General features: G+C 36.1%; 1 protein-coding gene across 1 annotated transcript; it reads right to left on the reverse strand.

Moving 5' to 3' along the window:
• Positions 1 to 486: 486 nt before the first annotated feature.
• Positions 487 to 1504, reverse strand: LOC149840497 (uncharacterized). Its single transcript, XM_090005084.1, has 2 exons — positions 905 to 1504; positions 487 to 804 (listed from the first exon to the last, which is right to left on the reverse strand). Exons 1-2 carry the CDS (start codon positions 1502 to 1504, stop codon positions 487 to 489), a joined length of 918 nt encoding a protein of 305 aa, XP_089861210.1.
• Between the last annotated feature and the right edge of the window lie 15925 nt (positions 1505 to 17429).

The raw sequence follows: 17429 nt of genomic DNA on the forward strand, positions 1-17429 counted from the left end.
AATACCTGGTCTTGTCAGACGAAATACAACCTCTGTCATACTTGGTCGAGACAGAATATCCTTTCCTTCTCTACAGAGGATCCTGGCATAATGTTCAAACAACCAGTCCATGCCTAATATGACGTCATACTCGGTCATATCGAGTAATACTAAATTAGCAGGTAGGTTGTGATTCCCTAATATGATCTCTACTTCTGGAATATAGTTTACATAGATTTTATTGAGCCTTATGGGGTTGTAAACTACTAATTCATGGTTAAGTGAATTTGTGGGGTTACTAAGTTGTTTTGCAAAATTAACAGATATAAAGGAATGCGAAGCTCCACAATCAAATAAGACAAGGGCAGCTTGGCCCGAAACAAGCACGGTACCTTGCATAAGGTCCCCCTTCTCCAGTTGATCAACTGTGGTAGCGTACACACGTCCCGCTACGCGTTGTGGGGCTGCCTGTGGCTGTGGTGGCAGTGCACGGTGCTGCTGAGGCTGCTATCCTCCAGCGCCGCGCCATGCATCATCGGCCTGCTTCTTCCGACACTCTTTGATATAATGTCCCATTTTTCTGCAGTAGAGACACCCTCCTGTCTCACGGGGACACTGTTGTCTGGGTTGAAAGCGATTGCACTTCTGACACCTTTGATTCTGTCCTGGCTTAGGTTTGATGCCATTCTCTTGTCGTGGCTTCTTGTTCTGAGGGTGGAATCGCCTCCCACCAAACTTCTTATTGAACTCGGGTTTTTGAACCCCGATTTTGTTCTTCTGTGACCTTTGTCCCTCCTTCCAGTCATCATCAAGGAGAGTTGCCACCTGTGTCCGGGATAGACAGGAACAATCGATTACAATTTAGTGGTTAACGGTACCTTATAAACTTTTATGTAACTTGTAGCATGAAAAAATGATCTTTTACCTGGATAGCCTCATCGAGGTTCTTGGGCCCTATAGTGTACAAACGGTTCCTCAAACCTGCCTTCAAGCCTCGAGCAAATTTCATTGCTTGATCCTCGTCCGATGTGTACACGTTCAGACAATATCGTTCCAAACTGTGAAACTTAGTAATGTAATCGACGAGGGGCATCTCGCCTTGTTGCAGGTCCAATAATTCTTGCATCTTCTTTGCTCTCTCATGCTTTGGAAAGTAGGCGGCGTTGAAGACCTCTACGAACTTCGTCCAAGATACGGGACCATCCTGAAATTTTACTGCCCTGGTGGTTTCCCACCACTTTTCAGCATGGTCCTTAAGACGATATGTCCCAAAGTCCACCCGACACTCCTCGGGCACCTCCAGTACACGGAAGATACGTTCAATCTCCCGGATCCAACTCTCGGCAGCTTCTGGATCCGTCTTTTCGGAGAAAGGAGGAGGATCCATGACCATGAATTTCTTGTAAGACATAATCCCACCGTTTGTACTCTTCTCGTGGGCCACCTGGTGTAAATTGTTGCCCATCTGCTGCATTGTCGTAGCTTGCTGGCCTACTACCTCGGCGAGGTTATGTAGTGTCTCCATAATGTCGTTGCAGCGGTTTGCTCAAGCCATCTATTTGAGCAATTAGAATCCATTATAACCTTAGCTAAAATTTTATGAAAGGATCGTACATACTTATATGGTTTTTATCTCTATATTATAAAAACAACATTCCTACACACTTACAGATTCATCGCTGTCGCTGGAAGAGCCAAGATCTCAAATTATTCAGTCCGGCTTTGATACCAAAGTTGTAACGCCCCAACTTTTTATAGTAAAAATTTTGGAGTATTTTTTTTTTTTGAAATAGCGAAAGTGTGTAAACAAGAGTTGGGTGCATTACAGGGTAAAACAGAGAAGTACTGAAAGCATACCATTCATTAATTAAAGCATTAATGTCATTAATTACATCTCATAACAGAAATGTAAAAAATCTACTAATCAGAGTTCAAACATAAAATACTGAATAAATGAGATCTCTTGACTGTATCCATAACAACAACCCGATGCTCCGATTTAGTTGCTACTTGAAAAACATTTTAAAGCAGAAGGGTCAGACTCCCCTGTCTGCGTAAGAAGTATTATATTTATATGTGGTGCTCAGTGTCCTGTGTACAAATATGTGCAAATATCTAAAGTTATGGCTAGCAGGTAATTTGCATTATTCTAAGAAAATAAATATGCTTTCTGCTTCATGATACAGTATGAAAAATAATTGAACTAAAGGTACATTTATTCATACTAGCATAAATATTGTAGTTCTACAAGTTCTACAAATATTATAGCAACAGTTCACAATTCATCAAAATTAAATTTCCAGTCAACTTAAATTATTTAATATTTATCTTACTCTTACCCTGTGGGTACGCACAGGCATAGACCTCGTAGCGGACCGAGACCATACGAGGTTCTATTATTTAATAACCTGTAGGACTAGCCGTACGAATGTCCAAAGGAGACGGTCAGTGACCGAGAGAGAACTCCCCAATGGCTAGAACAAAAAATTAGGATGCACCTTGTACTTCTGCAGAAGACTTGGATCTACCACCTAGGATACATTGGTAGTCTTGGTCCCCTAACTTCGTGGACTAGAGACCCAGTGAGATGCCTAGCTCTCACGAAAACAGAAATGTCCACGAAGCTTGTACCACCTACCCTCTCTATGGTAGACCATGGGTCCGGTAATGTATACCGTCTTTCAGGTATACCCAAAGCCCGGGAATCCGGTAACATATACCGTCTTTCAAGTATACCCAGAATATCAAAGTTTTTGTGTTTTATATTTCATTTTATATTTTCATTATAACCATGTGCGAACTATCGCACCACAAAGAGTTCGGTAACATATACTGTTTCTCAGGTATACCCAAAACTACACCATTTTATGATTTTACATCCATTTCACCTTTTTGTTTGCTTTCTTGTGTGTGTCCTCACACCACAGGGGATTTCCAAAATCCCAAACCCGACTCAGGGTTCACACCACTTATATGCATTTTTGAGTCGTGGTGCCTATAAGCACCATCATGAAGTAATATTTCTCAGAACCTTACCTGACTCGGAACCCTTATTTTAACATTGGTTTTCGGATATGGCGTACACATTCGTACCCATGAAGTTTGCCATCTATGTGGTATATAGGCTTGGTCCTCTTACTAAATATATTTTTGAAAGGCCCACCCATGGTTTGGTGAAACTGGAAGCACATTCTCGGCACCATGAGCTATTGACTCGATGTGGCCATGTAGCTGCCACCAAGAGTGTGCGCGATTGAAAACCAGCGACTTGCTTGTCGCCCACGGTTAGGGAGGAGCTGGACCACTCGGTCCGGTTATCACCTTGGCTCGGGTAAGGCTCCACTAACCTCCCGAAAGGAGGAGATTGACGGGCTGCACCTCCACTATGTGGTTCAGCATTTCCTTTCAGGCTCGATTGGCTACAAAAGACCCCTATCAATCTGTTGTATGTTACAAGTAGTGGCCAACATCCTGGTCGCAGCATACACACCCAATGACAGTGTTTCAACGGTGCTTACCAAGGGCTACAGGTTATAAATAAAAACATTAAGAATAATCCAACAATTTAGATGGTTGGGTTCATTCCATCAAGGAACGAGCGAACTAGCCCCAACATAGCCTTGTGCTCATGTGTGGTTCAGCCTTAGCAACAACTATAAGTTACAAGAACAAGCAGTTTAGATATATATATATATATATATATATATATATATATATATATATATATATATATATATATATATATAACCAAGGCCCATATCAAGACCGTCTGATGATAACGATCAGACATTTCTAATAACTGGGCGCCCTCTAGTGTGGATTTGGGTGTTTCAAAACAAAAACCAATATCCCTCAATGGTTATGTCATTCTCTGTAACCACCGTATAATCCATTGATTGTTCCTGGGAAACACATCACTATGAAGGTGCAAATGCTATAAACATGCGTACATGTGAAACTATATATATTTGAACCCCTTAACCACTATAATTATTACCATTAAAATTAACCCATTATATATATATATATATATATATATATATATATATATATATATATATATATATATATATATATATATATATATATATATATCTTACACCCAATTACATGACAGGATAAACCCCTTTCAAAACTTTTTACGTATCACTGTGATATTCATGTGTGTTACCTACCACATACAATCGACATGTGCAGGAGTCCACAGTCATTTAATGATCCCACGCAAATCCCTTTTTCACAACTGATCCCAGCATTTTTTTTTACACTACTATGAAATTTTATGCCAATGATGATGTATTGGATGTTATCACATGAAAATTAACCCCACTGAAAACATCAAGCATGATGTGGTCTGTGTATATTACTGAGCATATAACTTAAATTTTCTAACAGCTATTGGAAGACGAAATGACTGTCTCATCTCTGTAGAGCCGTGTGTTACAAATGCCCATCCAATGTTTAGGATGAGTTCACATCCAGCCCCCCCCATCGCTCAGCCATCCAAAACCCAACATTTTTTTTTATCATCCCAGTCCAGAACTTGGACCCCTATATACCCATCCATGGCTGGCATGGTTTAGTACAGATTTCTGGGCAACATCAAGCCCATAAGTACTACAAGGCAGTGAGTACCACACATAAGTATTGTGCCTCTTACCTTGTTCGAAGCTTCAACCGACAAAAATGGTGGGTTCCTTCGTCAAGTTGGAGCGACACTTCTCCACAAGGAAGAAGACTCCCACGTCTAGCTATGGAAGTTGATCTCCAAGAGAGAGAGAGAGAGAGAGAGAGAGAGAGAGAGAGAGAGAGAGAGAGAGAGAGAGAGAGAGAGAGTCCAGCCGTTTTCTCCTTTCACCCCATTTAACTTACTTCCCTACTTAGGGAAATTTTTAATTTTTTTCAAAAACCTAATCTCCAGCCCACCTTTTTAGTGGGTGTTTGGAATTTCCAATACTACCCCTCCCTCTTATTAGAAAAATTATTCAAACTTCAATTTTTTTTTCTTTTAGTGTTACCTTCCCCCATTTGGTGGGATTTTTTTCTTGTTTCTTGAAAAAAAAAAGCTAAAACCTCTCCAACACGTTTTTGGTGGGAGGTGGTTATGAGGTAGATGTTTTTTTTTTTAAAGTAAAAATCATCACTTTCCTATGCAAAAGGAAAAATCCGTGCACAAAGGGTTTTGAACCAAAGTCTTCCACCAAAGGGGCAACGAACTCCACCACTTGTGCTATGATGCTTTTCGTTGAAAAGTGTGTGTATTTAATTGTATTTAACCCTATATGTTTCGTTCTAGATTTCATGAAAAAAAAACAATGTTTTTCACTTCTACGTGGGCGCTTCAGGGTTTTGAATTTGGGTTGTGGCTCCACACAACTGTGTGTCCTACCACTACAGCACACCACTGCTTGTTGTTTACTTTTGCAAGGAAATTTCCCTTATGTCTTATTGAGACATTATCCCCCGTTGAAGGCCTTGCCCGCTACATATGTGGATTTTGCTCCCATTTGTTCCCACCTTGTACTCTCTCACCTTAAATGTGCGTCGGGTCTCACGCTATCATCTCAAAAACATCAGTTTTTCTCGTTTGACTTCGTGAACCGTGTCGGATTATCAGATCTCGTTATGGTCCAGATCTAAGTACCAATTTTGAGGTTTTGTTACCAGTTTTGTTACCGGTTTTGTTCTAGAAACCTCAAGTCATCAAAAATTGTACTGCATAGCATAAAATCTCACTATTTCACATAAATGCTCCACTTTTATTGATTTAGAATTCCATAAATTTCATGAGTTTTATACATTGCATAGGTCGTTCATTTAGTGATACATCATTTTGCGATACTCTGTGCTTGTCTCCATTCCATCACCGCAAAGAGCATATGCCTCTTCCCCATGGGCTGCGTCATCTGCATTCATGAGTTCTTCCTCTTTCATCTTCAGAGATATAAACATGTGGATCACCAGTAGGCTATGTCACATGGGTGCGGGTGTGGGTGCGGGTGCTGCACTTCCAAAAAACCCAGGTGCGGGGGTGCGACAGGGGCAAAAATGTATATATATATATATATATTTAAAGTTTTAACAGTTTAACATTTAACAGTTAACATTGTCATAATATCATTCATCATGCATGGAGTATATCAACCTAAATATCAAATTATCAATCAAATAAGTAAAGCAATTACATAAATCAACCTAAATATCAATCAGATAAGTAAAGCATAAAAGAACTAAATTACATACCAAAGTATATCATGATGAAGTAATGGATGTTAATAATTTTCTTCTTCATCATCAAATGCATCATTAGCAGGAATACTGGGCTGAGCTAAATCCATGTTTGTTATGTTGAAATCATGCTCTCCCTCGAAGTCATACTCTTCTGGGTTTACATCCCAAAATTTGGATGTTCCTTGTCTGCGTTACAAACCCAATTTGAAAATGTTAAATACAATACAAGTATATTTAAATGAAAACTAAGAAATAATCAAATAACTAAGAGAGTAAATTAGTACCTGTATTCATCATTGCTTTGCGAAAGTAATCGAAGATTTGAATTAACATATACTAAATCCTCTGCACGCTTGCTGGTGAGTTTATTTCTCCTCATGTTGTGGATTTAAGAATATATGCTCCAATTTCTTTAACAACAAGATGAACTAGCAGGCTGCGATAGCAATCTTAATGCAAGACGTTGGAGAAGAGGTGTTTCTGATCCAAATGTTGACCACCATGTGATACGATCTATATTATCTTCTTCTCTCGCGAATAATGTTGATCCATATAATCTCGAAGATGAAAATTTTCTTAACTCTTGTGTGACTTGATGCAGAAGATATGCTTCTGGAAAAAGTCTTGTCACACACATATTTCTATGTCTTGATAGCTCTGAGTCTAAATTTGGAGGGACACGACCAATACCACCAGCCCGCCACTTATTTGCATGATATTTTGGATTAAGAGAATGTGTCATGCAATGCAAATGAGTGTTGCTCTTATCCCATCTTCTGACTAAAATTGAATGAATATGATTAAAAAAATCTGAATCATCCAATGCAGGATTTTTTTCTTCATGCTTGAAAACCATAGTTTGTATTTTTTCAATCATATTATCCCACATTTCATAAACTCTATGAATCATGGGCTTATCCTTATCAACTTCTCTTAACATTTCGCAAATAGATTGCGTAAATTGAAGGAAATATACCACTCTGTCCCAAAACTCATTATCAAGAATGAATTTTTAAATTTCTTGAGCATTGATATTATCATCAGCACGATAGAATGTCCAATTTTCATCAGTCACAAATACATGAATTACTGTAAATTAGGCAGAAAATTTTGTTCTTGCTTGCTTCAGAGCAGCTCGACAATTCTTGCTCTTTTCTGCTGTCAAGATTGTCATGGCTATATAGTTATGACCATTATTAACTTATTACCCATTCTTGGACATCAATCATCATGGCAAATTTTTATTTTACTTATGTTAGTCTTGGGACTTTTACCTTATCGAACAATTCTTTCACCAGGTGGCAACATTTATAATGGTGGAAATAATAAGTCAGATGAGAGTGCAAATGATTTTGAGCATCAAATATTTGGTAGATCAGTGATAATGGTCTAGATACAAATCCTTTCTATCAGAAACTTGATAGACTGGAAAAGGCACATGGGTTGAGACTAAATAGTGGGGTTAATTCAGGATTTCAGTATGGTCTAGATGATACTCAGACTTGATATATTGTCAGATGGAATGGATAGAAAGCTGAAAAGGCGGCCATGTCATATCCATACAATGATGAGATAAAGAATGATGATTATGCATTCAGACCCGATGTGAATTTTAGACAGGGTATGACATATACAATTAAGGTATGCAAATATTATAAGTCTTTTGCATTTGGTTATTATTTTCAAGTTTATGTCAAGGCACGACATTGGGGAAAAATGAGCAATCTAAGAAAGTATTTGATGGTTTTCATCAATTTGCATCTAGCATAAAATTTTCAGAAATTACAACAAATAACAATTTTCATGGGTTTCTTAGAGATTCTGATTTTTTTGTAAATTTAGTGGATCATTTTTAAATGAAAAAAATGATATTTTTGCTTTGCCTTTTATGGTGGTTTGTAGATTATGAGATTGAAAAATCAACATTTTTCTTTTCTCTATGTTTCTAACTGTTGTTTTTTGTTTTTTAAAGGTTTTAAGCAAAAATTCAGAAATTATTAAAGGATGAGAAATAAAAAAGAGCTTCATACAAAAGACGTTTATGCGTGCTTTTTTGGACTGTTGAGAGTCTATAGTTGGAGTTGATTCATTGATTCCAACTCTCACCATTGTTTGGGAGCTATGATATGACAAATCAAAGGAGTTGGGATGGGATTTGGCAAGCCCAAACGCCTTCCATCTCCCAAAATCCAGCTATTGGCAACTTCAATGTGGGACACACTTTCGCCTCCCTTACCAACTCCATTTTATTTGTAGATGGCCATTTGGGAGCTAGTAATTTGAAAGGGGATGCCAATTCCAGCTGGTAGTAATGCCAGCTCCCAAACGATAGTGGGTGTTAGCAAATGCCAACATTCACAAATCCTGGATTAGGGATATCCAGGATTTTGTATTCCAGTGCCAAATACTGGCTCCCAAGCAGAGCATTTAAGTTTTTTGTTTCGCCTGCATGAGAAAATGCCCACTTTCAAGACGACGCATTTTCTCATCTTGGTTGAAACAAATGAGTTGTGATTGTTACATGAGATAACTTGTTACAAACTTTACAGATTATATATCCATGACATTACTTGCATACTTCACTTAAAACTGATCACTGTACAAATGTAATTGTTATTGTGATTGTCATCCCTTTGATAAGAAAATGTGCTTATAAAAGCATGCTCAGTTCCTTAGAGAGAAAAGATAAAATTTTCTGGCAATTGGGGTACTTGAGAAAATACATTAACTTAATTTTGACCGATAATTGTCCCTTTCTATGCCCCAAAGCAAAATAAAAGTGTAGCATGAAATTCCCAAAAAAGGACTGTTAGCTGGGAATGATACGTATATTTAAAACCTCTAGACAACAAAATCCCACATAAGTTGCAGTTGAAGCTACCTCAACCTAATTTTTGAAAGAAATGCAAGGTGAAAGCAGTGGACTCACACATATGACTGTGTTGTTCTATTTATACCTTTAGGTAGTTTGTTCATTGGTGAATTGTAGCTTTAAGCTCAAGAAAAAATCTAAAATAACTTACAAATAAACGTGGAGGGGTATTTTCATCATCTTACAAGACAAGGATATTCTAGACAATACATGGTGGTCTAAGGTGCTAGGGACAAACTGGTATTTTGTGAATAATTGAGTTTTCAATGATAATGTAATCTATATAATGGCATTAAATGTATCAGATACATACCTATTACCTAAGGGAATTATTATAATTTAGCATATCCATGAAGTTACAAATAGAAAATGCATGGAGCATCCAGTTGGATTTATTTTTTCCCGATCTTTTTTTTTCAACAACCAGGTTTTCTCTCATATCTTCTTCTTACCTTTGTTGTTACACATACAATGCAAATCCTTTATTGCGCTAGAGTAGGAACACAATCATTAAGGTACTTTCAGTCTCTTTGTCCACTAATCTTCATTAGTTTTTTCTCTCTCTCTTTTCAAGCAAGGTATTCTTTATCTCCTTAGACTTCCCTTCTTTCAATCTCTTCTTGACTAGAAATCAAACCCAATAACCCAAAAATTTTCTTTAGATCAGATCATTGTTTTACTTTGAAAAAGTTTTGTTGCTGACATTGTTAGGCCATATAGCTGATGTCAACATAGAGGGCAACCTATGTTAGCTATGCCACTGGTAAATCTTCCTGATTTTGCAACAGATTGCACCCCAATTTCAGTCAACACATACACTCTTAAAACAAAAACTAAAAAAAAAGATGGGAAAAAAGAGAGACAAACCTAAAACTTGATCAGATCTTTTAACTGTGGTCAGATTTGAAATCTTCCTTGCATTTACATTCTACTTTGTCTCTTTGAAATTTTCTTTTAGAATGCCTTAGACGTTGTTATTTTCTTTTTTTTCTATTATTTTAACCATGACTAGTATTACCTCCTTGTTTCTTCCTCCATTGGTCAAAAAAGATCTCAATCAATTAATTTTCTTGCTTGAAAAAAAAATATTTCATTCCTTAATAGTTTGGGATTGATGGGAGTTTATCTGCATCACCGAGTATGTGTCAATGGAGGACATTCATGAGAAAGATTGATGGGGCACCTTGATGGAAATTTGCTATTTGGTATTTTAAACTAGCAAACTTTGCTTCAATTTCTGCTGATTTTATTCTCTTTTTCATAAATTTGTAATCAATCTGAAAATGTTGGATCTATCATTGAAGTTAGGACTCTAAGCAAGAGCCAATGTGTTTCTGTTATTGCAGTATACAATAGATCAACATATCTTTATTCTTAATGTGTGGTAAGGTTGCCTAGTGCGTACCCATATCATTTAAGAGAAGAAGAGGAACATGTTACGAAGATAAGGAGATGAATGTTTGACCTTTTGAATCCTTTTCATGGCTCTGATACCATAGTATTTGAGATTTGACATGTAAATGTGTAAAACTTGCTTCTGATACCATAGAAGTTCTTGTTCTTGATTTTGGATGAAAGAGAGAAGAACAGAAAATAGTGTTCAGAAGCGAGACGTCATCCTTTTTTTATTCTTAAAGAGTGTAGTTTCTTTAGTCAAACCATTATTATGATAATACATTGTTTTTTGCCGTGGAGGTAAAATTACCATTTACCCTGGATGTCTAATAACCAACTATCATCTTTTATCAATAAAATTATGGACTGAAGCAAACATCTAGGACATGGTTTTAGAGAGCCAACCTACTCACTTAGTATCAATGTTTGAATAAGACTGTTTGTGTAATAGGTAAATCAGCTATGTCCATGGAAGAATAATGAAGATCAAATCCAAGATGTAACCTGATTTAGGGTTTAGTAGAAAACTTGATTTTCGAAGCAACTTTAGATTTTTCTCTACATGTAAGATCCACATGCCCAATGTTAGAGGTGATCTCCATCAAATGATCAGAATCACAATTTAGGATCTGCTTTAAAATGGCTGCATCACCCCTTCCAAAAACTTGATCTCCAAATGACTAGAAGCCATAGAAAATGCTAGTGTTGGAATGGTCTTATTAGGAACTTCTAAAATGAGAGAGTTATGGAATGAGGATGGTGAGAAAATACCTGAGATAATCACGCTGGCACTCAAGCTATTAGCACAATCAGAATTGGCAATTTTATCAGTTATCTTATATTCTGTCTGAGCATAAGCTCTTTGGGAAAACAACTCTGATTATTTTGGCCTATCTGGAGTATTCAACATTCACTCTTACTAATAATTGAGCTAAAATCCATATTTTGTGAAACTTGCAAAACATGAAATCAACTTAAATTGGAACCTACCTTTTAAAAAGAGTAATTTCTTACTTTTCCAACTTCATGAACTCTTTTTTGCCAACTTCATTGCCAAGCTGTCGATTAGTTCAATAAGAAGATATATTAATAAAATTGCAGCGTATAACTTATTAGGGATTTCATCCATCTATTTGTGGTAGTAAGACCCCTTTAAAAGCCTTTGACAATCTTGCAGATTACATACTTCACATCAAAGTTGAGGAGTTAGCTTATGAATTCTCACTCAAATGGGAAGCGATATTATACCATATATGGATGTACGATCAACCATTTTGGATCTGATGGATCCACTACTATAAAGTGCGAATTCAAAATCAATCACAACCAATCTTGACTGCCTAACATTGCTGGTAGAAGCTGTCATAGCCGTAAATAGATAATTGAATGTTCTTGTCCCAAGAGACTTTATTGGTGTCCTCTATTTTGTTGAAGAATCTTTTCACGCCATCTCATCCATGTTTTTATCTGCATTTAATGCTAATGTCAATGTCATTGGGTGCTTCCAGAACATGCCATAGGAGTTAATGATTTGCAATAACCATGCATGAATTACTGTAAATTAGGCAGAAATTTTTGTTCTTGCTCACTTCAGAGCAGCTCGACAATTCTTGCTCTTTTCTGCTGTCAAGATTGTCATGGCTATATAGTTATGGTCATTATTAACTTATTACCCATTCTTAGACATCAATCATCATGGAAATTTTTCATTTTACTTATGTTAGTCTTGGGACTTTTACCTTATCAGACAATTCTTTCACCAGGTGGCAACATTCATAATGGTGAAAATAATAAGTCAGATGAGAGCACAAATGATTTTGAGCATCGAATATTTGGTAGATCAGTGACAATGGTCCATATACAAATCCTTTCTATCAGAAACTTGATAGACTGGAAAAGGCACATGGGTCGAGACTAAATAGTGGGGTTAATTCAGGATTTCAGTATGGTCTAGATGATACTGGGACTTGATATATTGTCAGATGGAATGGATAGAAAGCTGAAAAGGCGGCCATGTCATATCCATACAATGATGAGATAAAGAATGATGATTATGCATTCAGACCCGATGTGAATTTTAGACAGGGTATGACATATACAATTAAGGTATGCAAATATTATAAGTCTTTTGCATTTGGTTATTATTTTCAAGTTTATGTCAAGGCACGACATTGGGGAAAAATGAGCAATCTAAGAAAGTATTTGATGGTTTTCATCAATTTGCATCTAGCATAAAATTTTCAGAAATTACAACAAATAACAATTTTCATGGGTTTCTTAGAGATTCTGATTTTTTTGTAAATTTAGTGGATCATTTTTAAATGAAAAAAATGATATTTTTGCTTTGCCTTTTATGGTGGTTTGTAGATTATGAGATTGAAAAATCAACATTTTTCTTTTCTCTATGTTTCTAACTGTTGTTTTTTGTTTTTTAAAGGTTTTAAGCAAAAATTCAGAAATTATTAAAGGATGAGAAATAAAAAAGAGCTTCATACAAAAGACGTTTATGCGTGCTTTTTTGGTCTGTTGAGAGTCTATAGTTGGAGTTGATTCATTGATTCCAACTCTCACCATTGTTTGGGAGCTATGATATGACAAATCAAAGGAGTTGGGATGAGATTTGGCAAGCCCAAACGCCTTCCATCTCCCAAAATCCAGCTATTGGCAACTTCAATGTGGGACACACTTTCGCCTCCCTTACCAACTCCATTTTATTTGTAGATGGCCATTTGGGAGCTAGTAATTTGAAAGGGGATGCCAATTCCAGCTGGTAGTAATGCCAGCTCCCAAACGATAGTGGGTGTTAGCAAATGCCAACATTCACAAATCCTGGATTAGGGATATCTAGGATTTTGTATTCCAGTGCCAAATACTGGCTCCCAAGCAGAGCATTTAAGTTTTTTGTTTCGCCTGCATGAGAAAATGCCCACTTTCAAGACGACGCATTTTCTCATCTTGGTTGAAACAAATGAGTTGTGATTGTTACATGAGATAACTTGTTACAAACTTTACAGATTATATATCCATGACATTACTTGCATACTTCACTTAAAACTGATCACTGTACAAATGTAATTGTTATTGTGATTGTCATCCCTTTGATAAGAAAATGTGCTTATAAAAGCATGCTCAGTTCCTTAGAGAGAAAAGATAAAATTTTTTGGCAATTGGGGTACTTGAAAAAATAAATTAACTTAATTTTGACCGATAATTGTCCCTTCCTATGCGCTAGAGCAAGATAAAAGTGTAGCATAAAATTCCAAGCAAAGGACTATTAGCTGGGAATGATACATATATTTAAAACCTCTAGACAACAAAATCCCACATAAGTTGCAGTTGAAGCTACCTCAACCTAATTTTGGAAAGAAATGCAAGGTAAAAGCAGTGGACTCATGCTTATGACTGTGTTGTTTTGTTTATACCTTTAGGTAGTTTGTTCATTGGTGAACCGTAGCTTTAAGCTCAAGAAAAAATCTAAAATTACTTACAAACAAACGTGGAGGGGCATTTTCATCCTCTTACACGACAAGGATATTCTAGACAATACATGGTGGTCCAAGTTGCCAGGGACAAACTGGTATGCTGTGAATAATTGAGTTTTCAATGATAATGTAATCTATATAATGGCATTAAATGTATCAGATACATACCTATTACCTAAGGGCATTATTATAATTTAGCATATCCATGAAGTTACGAATAGGAAATGCATGGAGCATCCAGTTGGATTTATTTTTTCCCGGTCTTTTTCCTTCAACAACTAGGTTTTCTCTCATATCTTCTTCATACCTTTGTTGTTACACATACAATGCAAATCCTTTATTGCGCTAGAGTAGGAACACAATCATTAAGGTACTTTCAGTCTCTTTGTCCACTAATCTTCATTAGTTTTTTTTCTCTCTCTTTTCAAGCAAGGTATTCTTTATCTCCTTAGACTTCCCTTCTTTCAATCTCTTCTTGACTAGAAATCAAACCCAATAACCCAATTTTTTTTTTTAGATCAGATCATTGTTTTACTTTGAAAAAGTTTTGTTGCTGACATTGTTAGGCCATATAGCTGATGTCAACATAGAGGGCAACCTATGTTAGCAGTGCCACTGGTGAATCTTCCTAATTTTGCGACAGATTGCACCCCAATTTCAGTCAACACATACACTCTTAAAACAAAAACAAAAAAAAAAGATGGGAAAAAAAGAGATACAAACCTAAAAACTTGATCTGATCTTTTAACTGTGGTCAGATTTGAAATCTTCCTTGCATTTACATTCTACTTTGTCTTTTTGAAAACTTCTTTTAGAATGCCTTAAACGTTGTTATTTTCTTTTTTTTTATTATTTTAACCATGACTAGTATTACCTCCTTGTTTTTTCTTCCATTGGTTAAAAAAGATCTCAATCAATCAATTTTCTTGCTTGAAAAAAAAATATTTCATTCCTTTATAGTTTGGGATTGATGGGAGTTTATCTGCATCACCGAGTATGTGTCAATGAAGGACATTCATGAGAAAGATTGATGGGGCACCTTGATGGAAATTTGCTATTTGGTATTTTAAACTAGCAAACTTTGCTTCAATTTCTGCTGATTTTATTCTTCTTTTCATAAAATTGTAATCAATCTGAAAATGTTGGATCTATCATTGAAGTTAGAACTCTAAGCAAGAGCCAATGTGTTTCTGTTATTGCAGTATACAATAGATCAACATATCTTTATTCTCAATGTGTGGTAAGGTTGCCTAGTGCGTACCCATATCATTTAAGAGAAGAAGAGGAACATGTTACGGAGATAAGGAGATGAATGTTTGACCTTTTGAATCCTTTTCATGGCTCTGATACCATAGTATTTGAGATTTGGCCTGTAAATGTGTAAAACTTGCTTCTGATACCATAGAAGTTCTTGTTCTTGATTTTGGATGAAAGAGAGAAGAGCAGAAAATAGTGTTCAGAAGCGAGCCGTCATCCTTTCTTTTATTCTTAAAGAGTGTAGTTTCTTTAGTCAAAACATTATTATGATAAATTATCATTTATCTTGGATGTCTAATAACCAACTATCATCTTTTATCAATAAAATTATGGACCGCAGCAAACATCTTGGACATGGCTTTAGAGTTTTTATAATGGTATTAAAGAATGTGGCTTTATTAAGTTTGCGATATAAAAGTATTTGTTTATATAACGAGATTCTATTGGCATTGTTGTTATTCTATTCTATATGGTTGATATAATTGTTATAAGAGGTTTAGCTCTGAAAATTCAAAAAAACTTATGAAAGGTTCAACGTAAAAGACATACAATTGAGGCTTTTTGGGGGGATAGAAAGTGGACAGGTCCAATAATGAAGGTAATTGTAGAAAACACGTGTATAATGAGTCCATAGACACCCCGACATGTATGAACAAGTTATTGGCTGGAGAAGGGAAGTTGGAGTTGTTGGATGAGAGAAGTATCATATGGTAAGCAACTTCTAGTATTTGGCAATAACCAAGCCAGACATTACTTACGTAGTGAAACTAATTTGTCAGTTCATGCATTCAGCAACAACAATTCACATGAAAGATCTGAGTTGTGAAGTATCCACAAAAGTTTGATAGCTCTAATAATCTGATCATAATCACAAATATACCTGATTTTAATAATTTGTGATTTTAAACCCTTTTTTAAAATAAAAATTTTGTATTTAATTGAAATATCCAAAATGGAAACGTCACTATATTTTCATGACATGTTTTATTAAGATTTTTTATCTTTAAGTTTCCAATTTTAAAAATGCTAGGTTTTTTTTATATTAAAAATTACTTTTTTTATAGGAATTTCCTAGGGCAGTATATGTTCTTCATGTAACCAAGGTGATATGATATGCACTCAACACATATATACATCTCTTTTACAAATACGTGGTAGGATAGAAGTACCCTTACCATAAAGTATATATCATTCTTAAGTTGCAAGAATATGCCAATACCAAAAGTACCCTCATGTAACTGTATCATTCCTTAAAACTCCCCCTCAAGTTGGGGAGAAAATATCTAACATCCCCAACTTGCCACTAATTTCTTGGAGCCTCATTTTATTTACAGATTTAGTAAGGATATCAGCCAATTGAAGTTGAGAACGCATATAATGAACTTCAAATTGCTTGGACTCAATCTTCTCCCTAATAAAGTAGCAATTCATCTCTATAAGTTTAGTCCTTTCATGATGGTCTAGATCTGAATAAGTGCCTTGTCACAAATTATTGATATGGGTATCTTGACTTTGAGCTTTAGTTTTGAGACCAATGACTTCAACCACATGCTCTCGCATATTCCATGTGCTAAAGCCCTATATTGTGCTTTCGCACTAGATCTAGCTACCGCTATTTGCTTTTTGCTTTTCCATGACACCAAGTTCCCTTCAATCAATGTACAATACCCGGAGGTTGACTTCCTATCTTCAATTTCTCCCCAGCCCAAACTGCATCTGCATACAATTCTATATTCAAAATCCCATGATTATCGTGTGAAAGTCCCTTTCAAGGACTCTGCTTCAAATATCTTAAAACTCGATGCACAACCCGAGTTGCCAATCAGGAAAGCGGGAGCGGAAAGTGAGGCACTTCCAAAATTGTAGGAAGCATTAAGCGGGTGACGAGTTAGAAAGCGAACAAGGATTTGAAGGGGAGGTGAGTAGGAATCGAAAAGGAAGCAAAAAATCACATAAATAAAACTAAAATTCTCCCAAGAAATATAACTCAGAAACAGTCAACTGCTATTCCTTGTCAACTGCTATCATATTTGATCAATGGAGATTTTTCATGGGTGAAGTGAGGGGAAGCTTGCAACTCAAATTATTTATCCCATTTGATGTTCTTGCAAGCAAATCTTTCAATATGAAAAATGAATCTCACAATGCAATATCTGACTAATCACATGTATTGGTTGGAACTCTGTCCTGTTTGTACCTTTTCAAATTAAGCT

Source organism: Nuphar pumila, chromosome 4, assembly GCF_984573655.1.
Source record: "Nuphar pumila chromosome 4, dmNupPumi1.hap1.1, whole genome shotgun sequence".
Classification (NCBI taxonomy): Eukaryota; Viridiplantae; Streptophyta; class Magnoliopsida; order Nymphaeales; family Nymphaeaceae; genus Nuphar; species Nuphar pumila.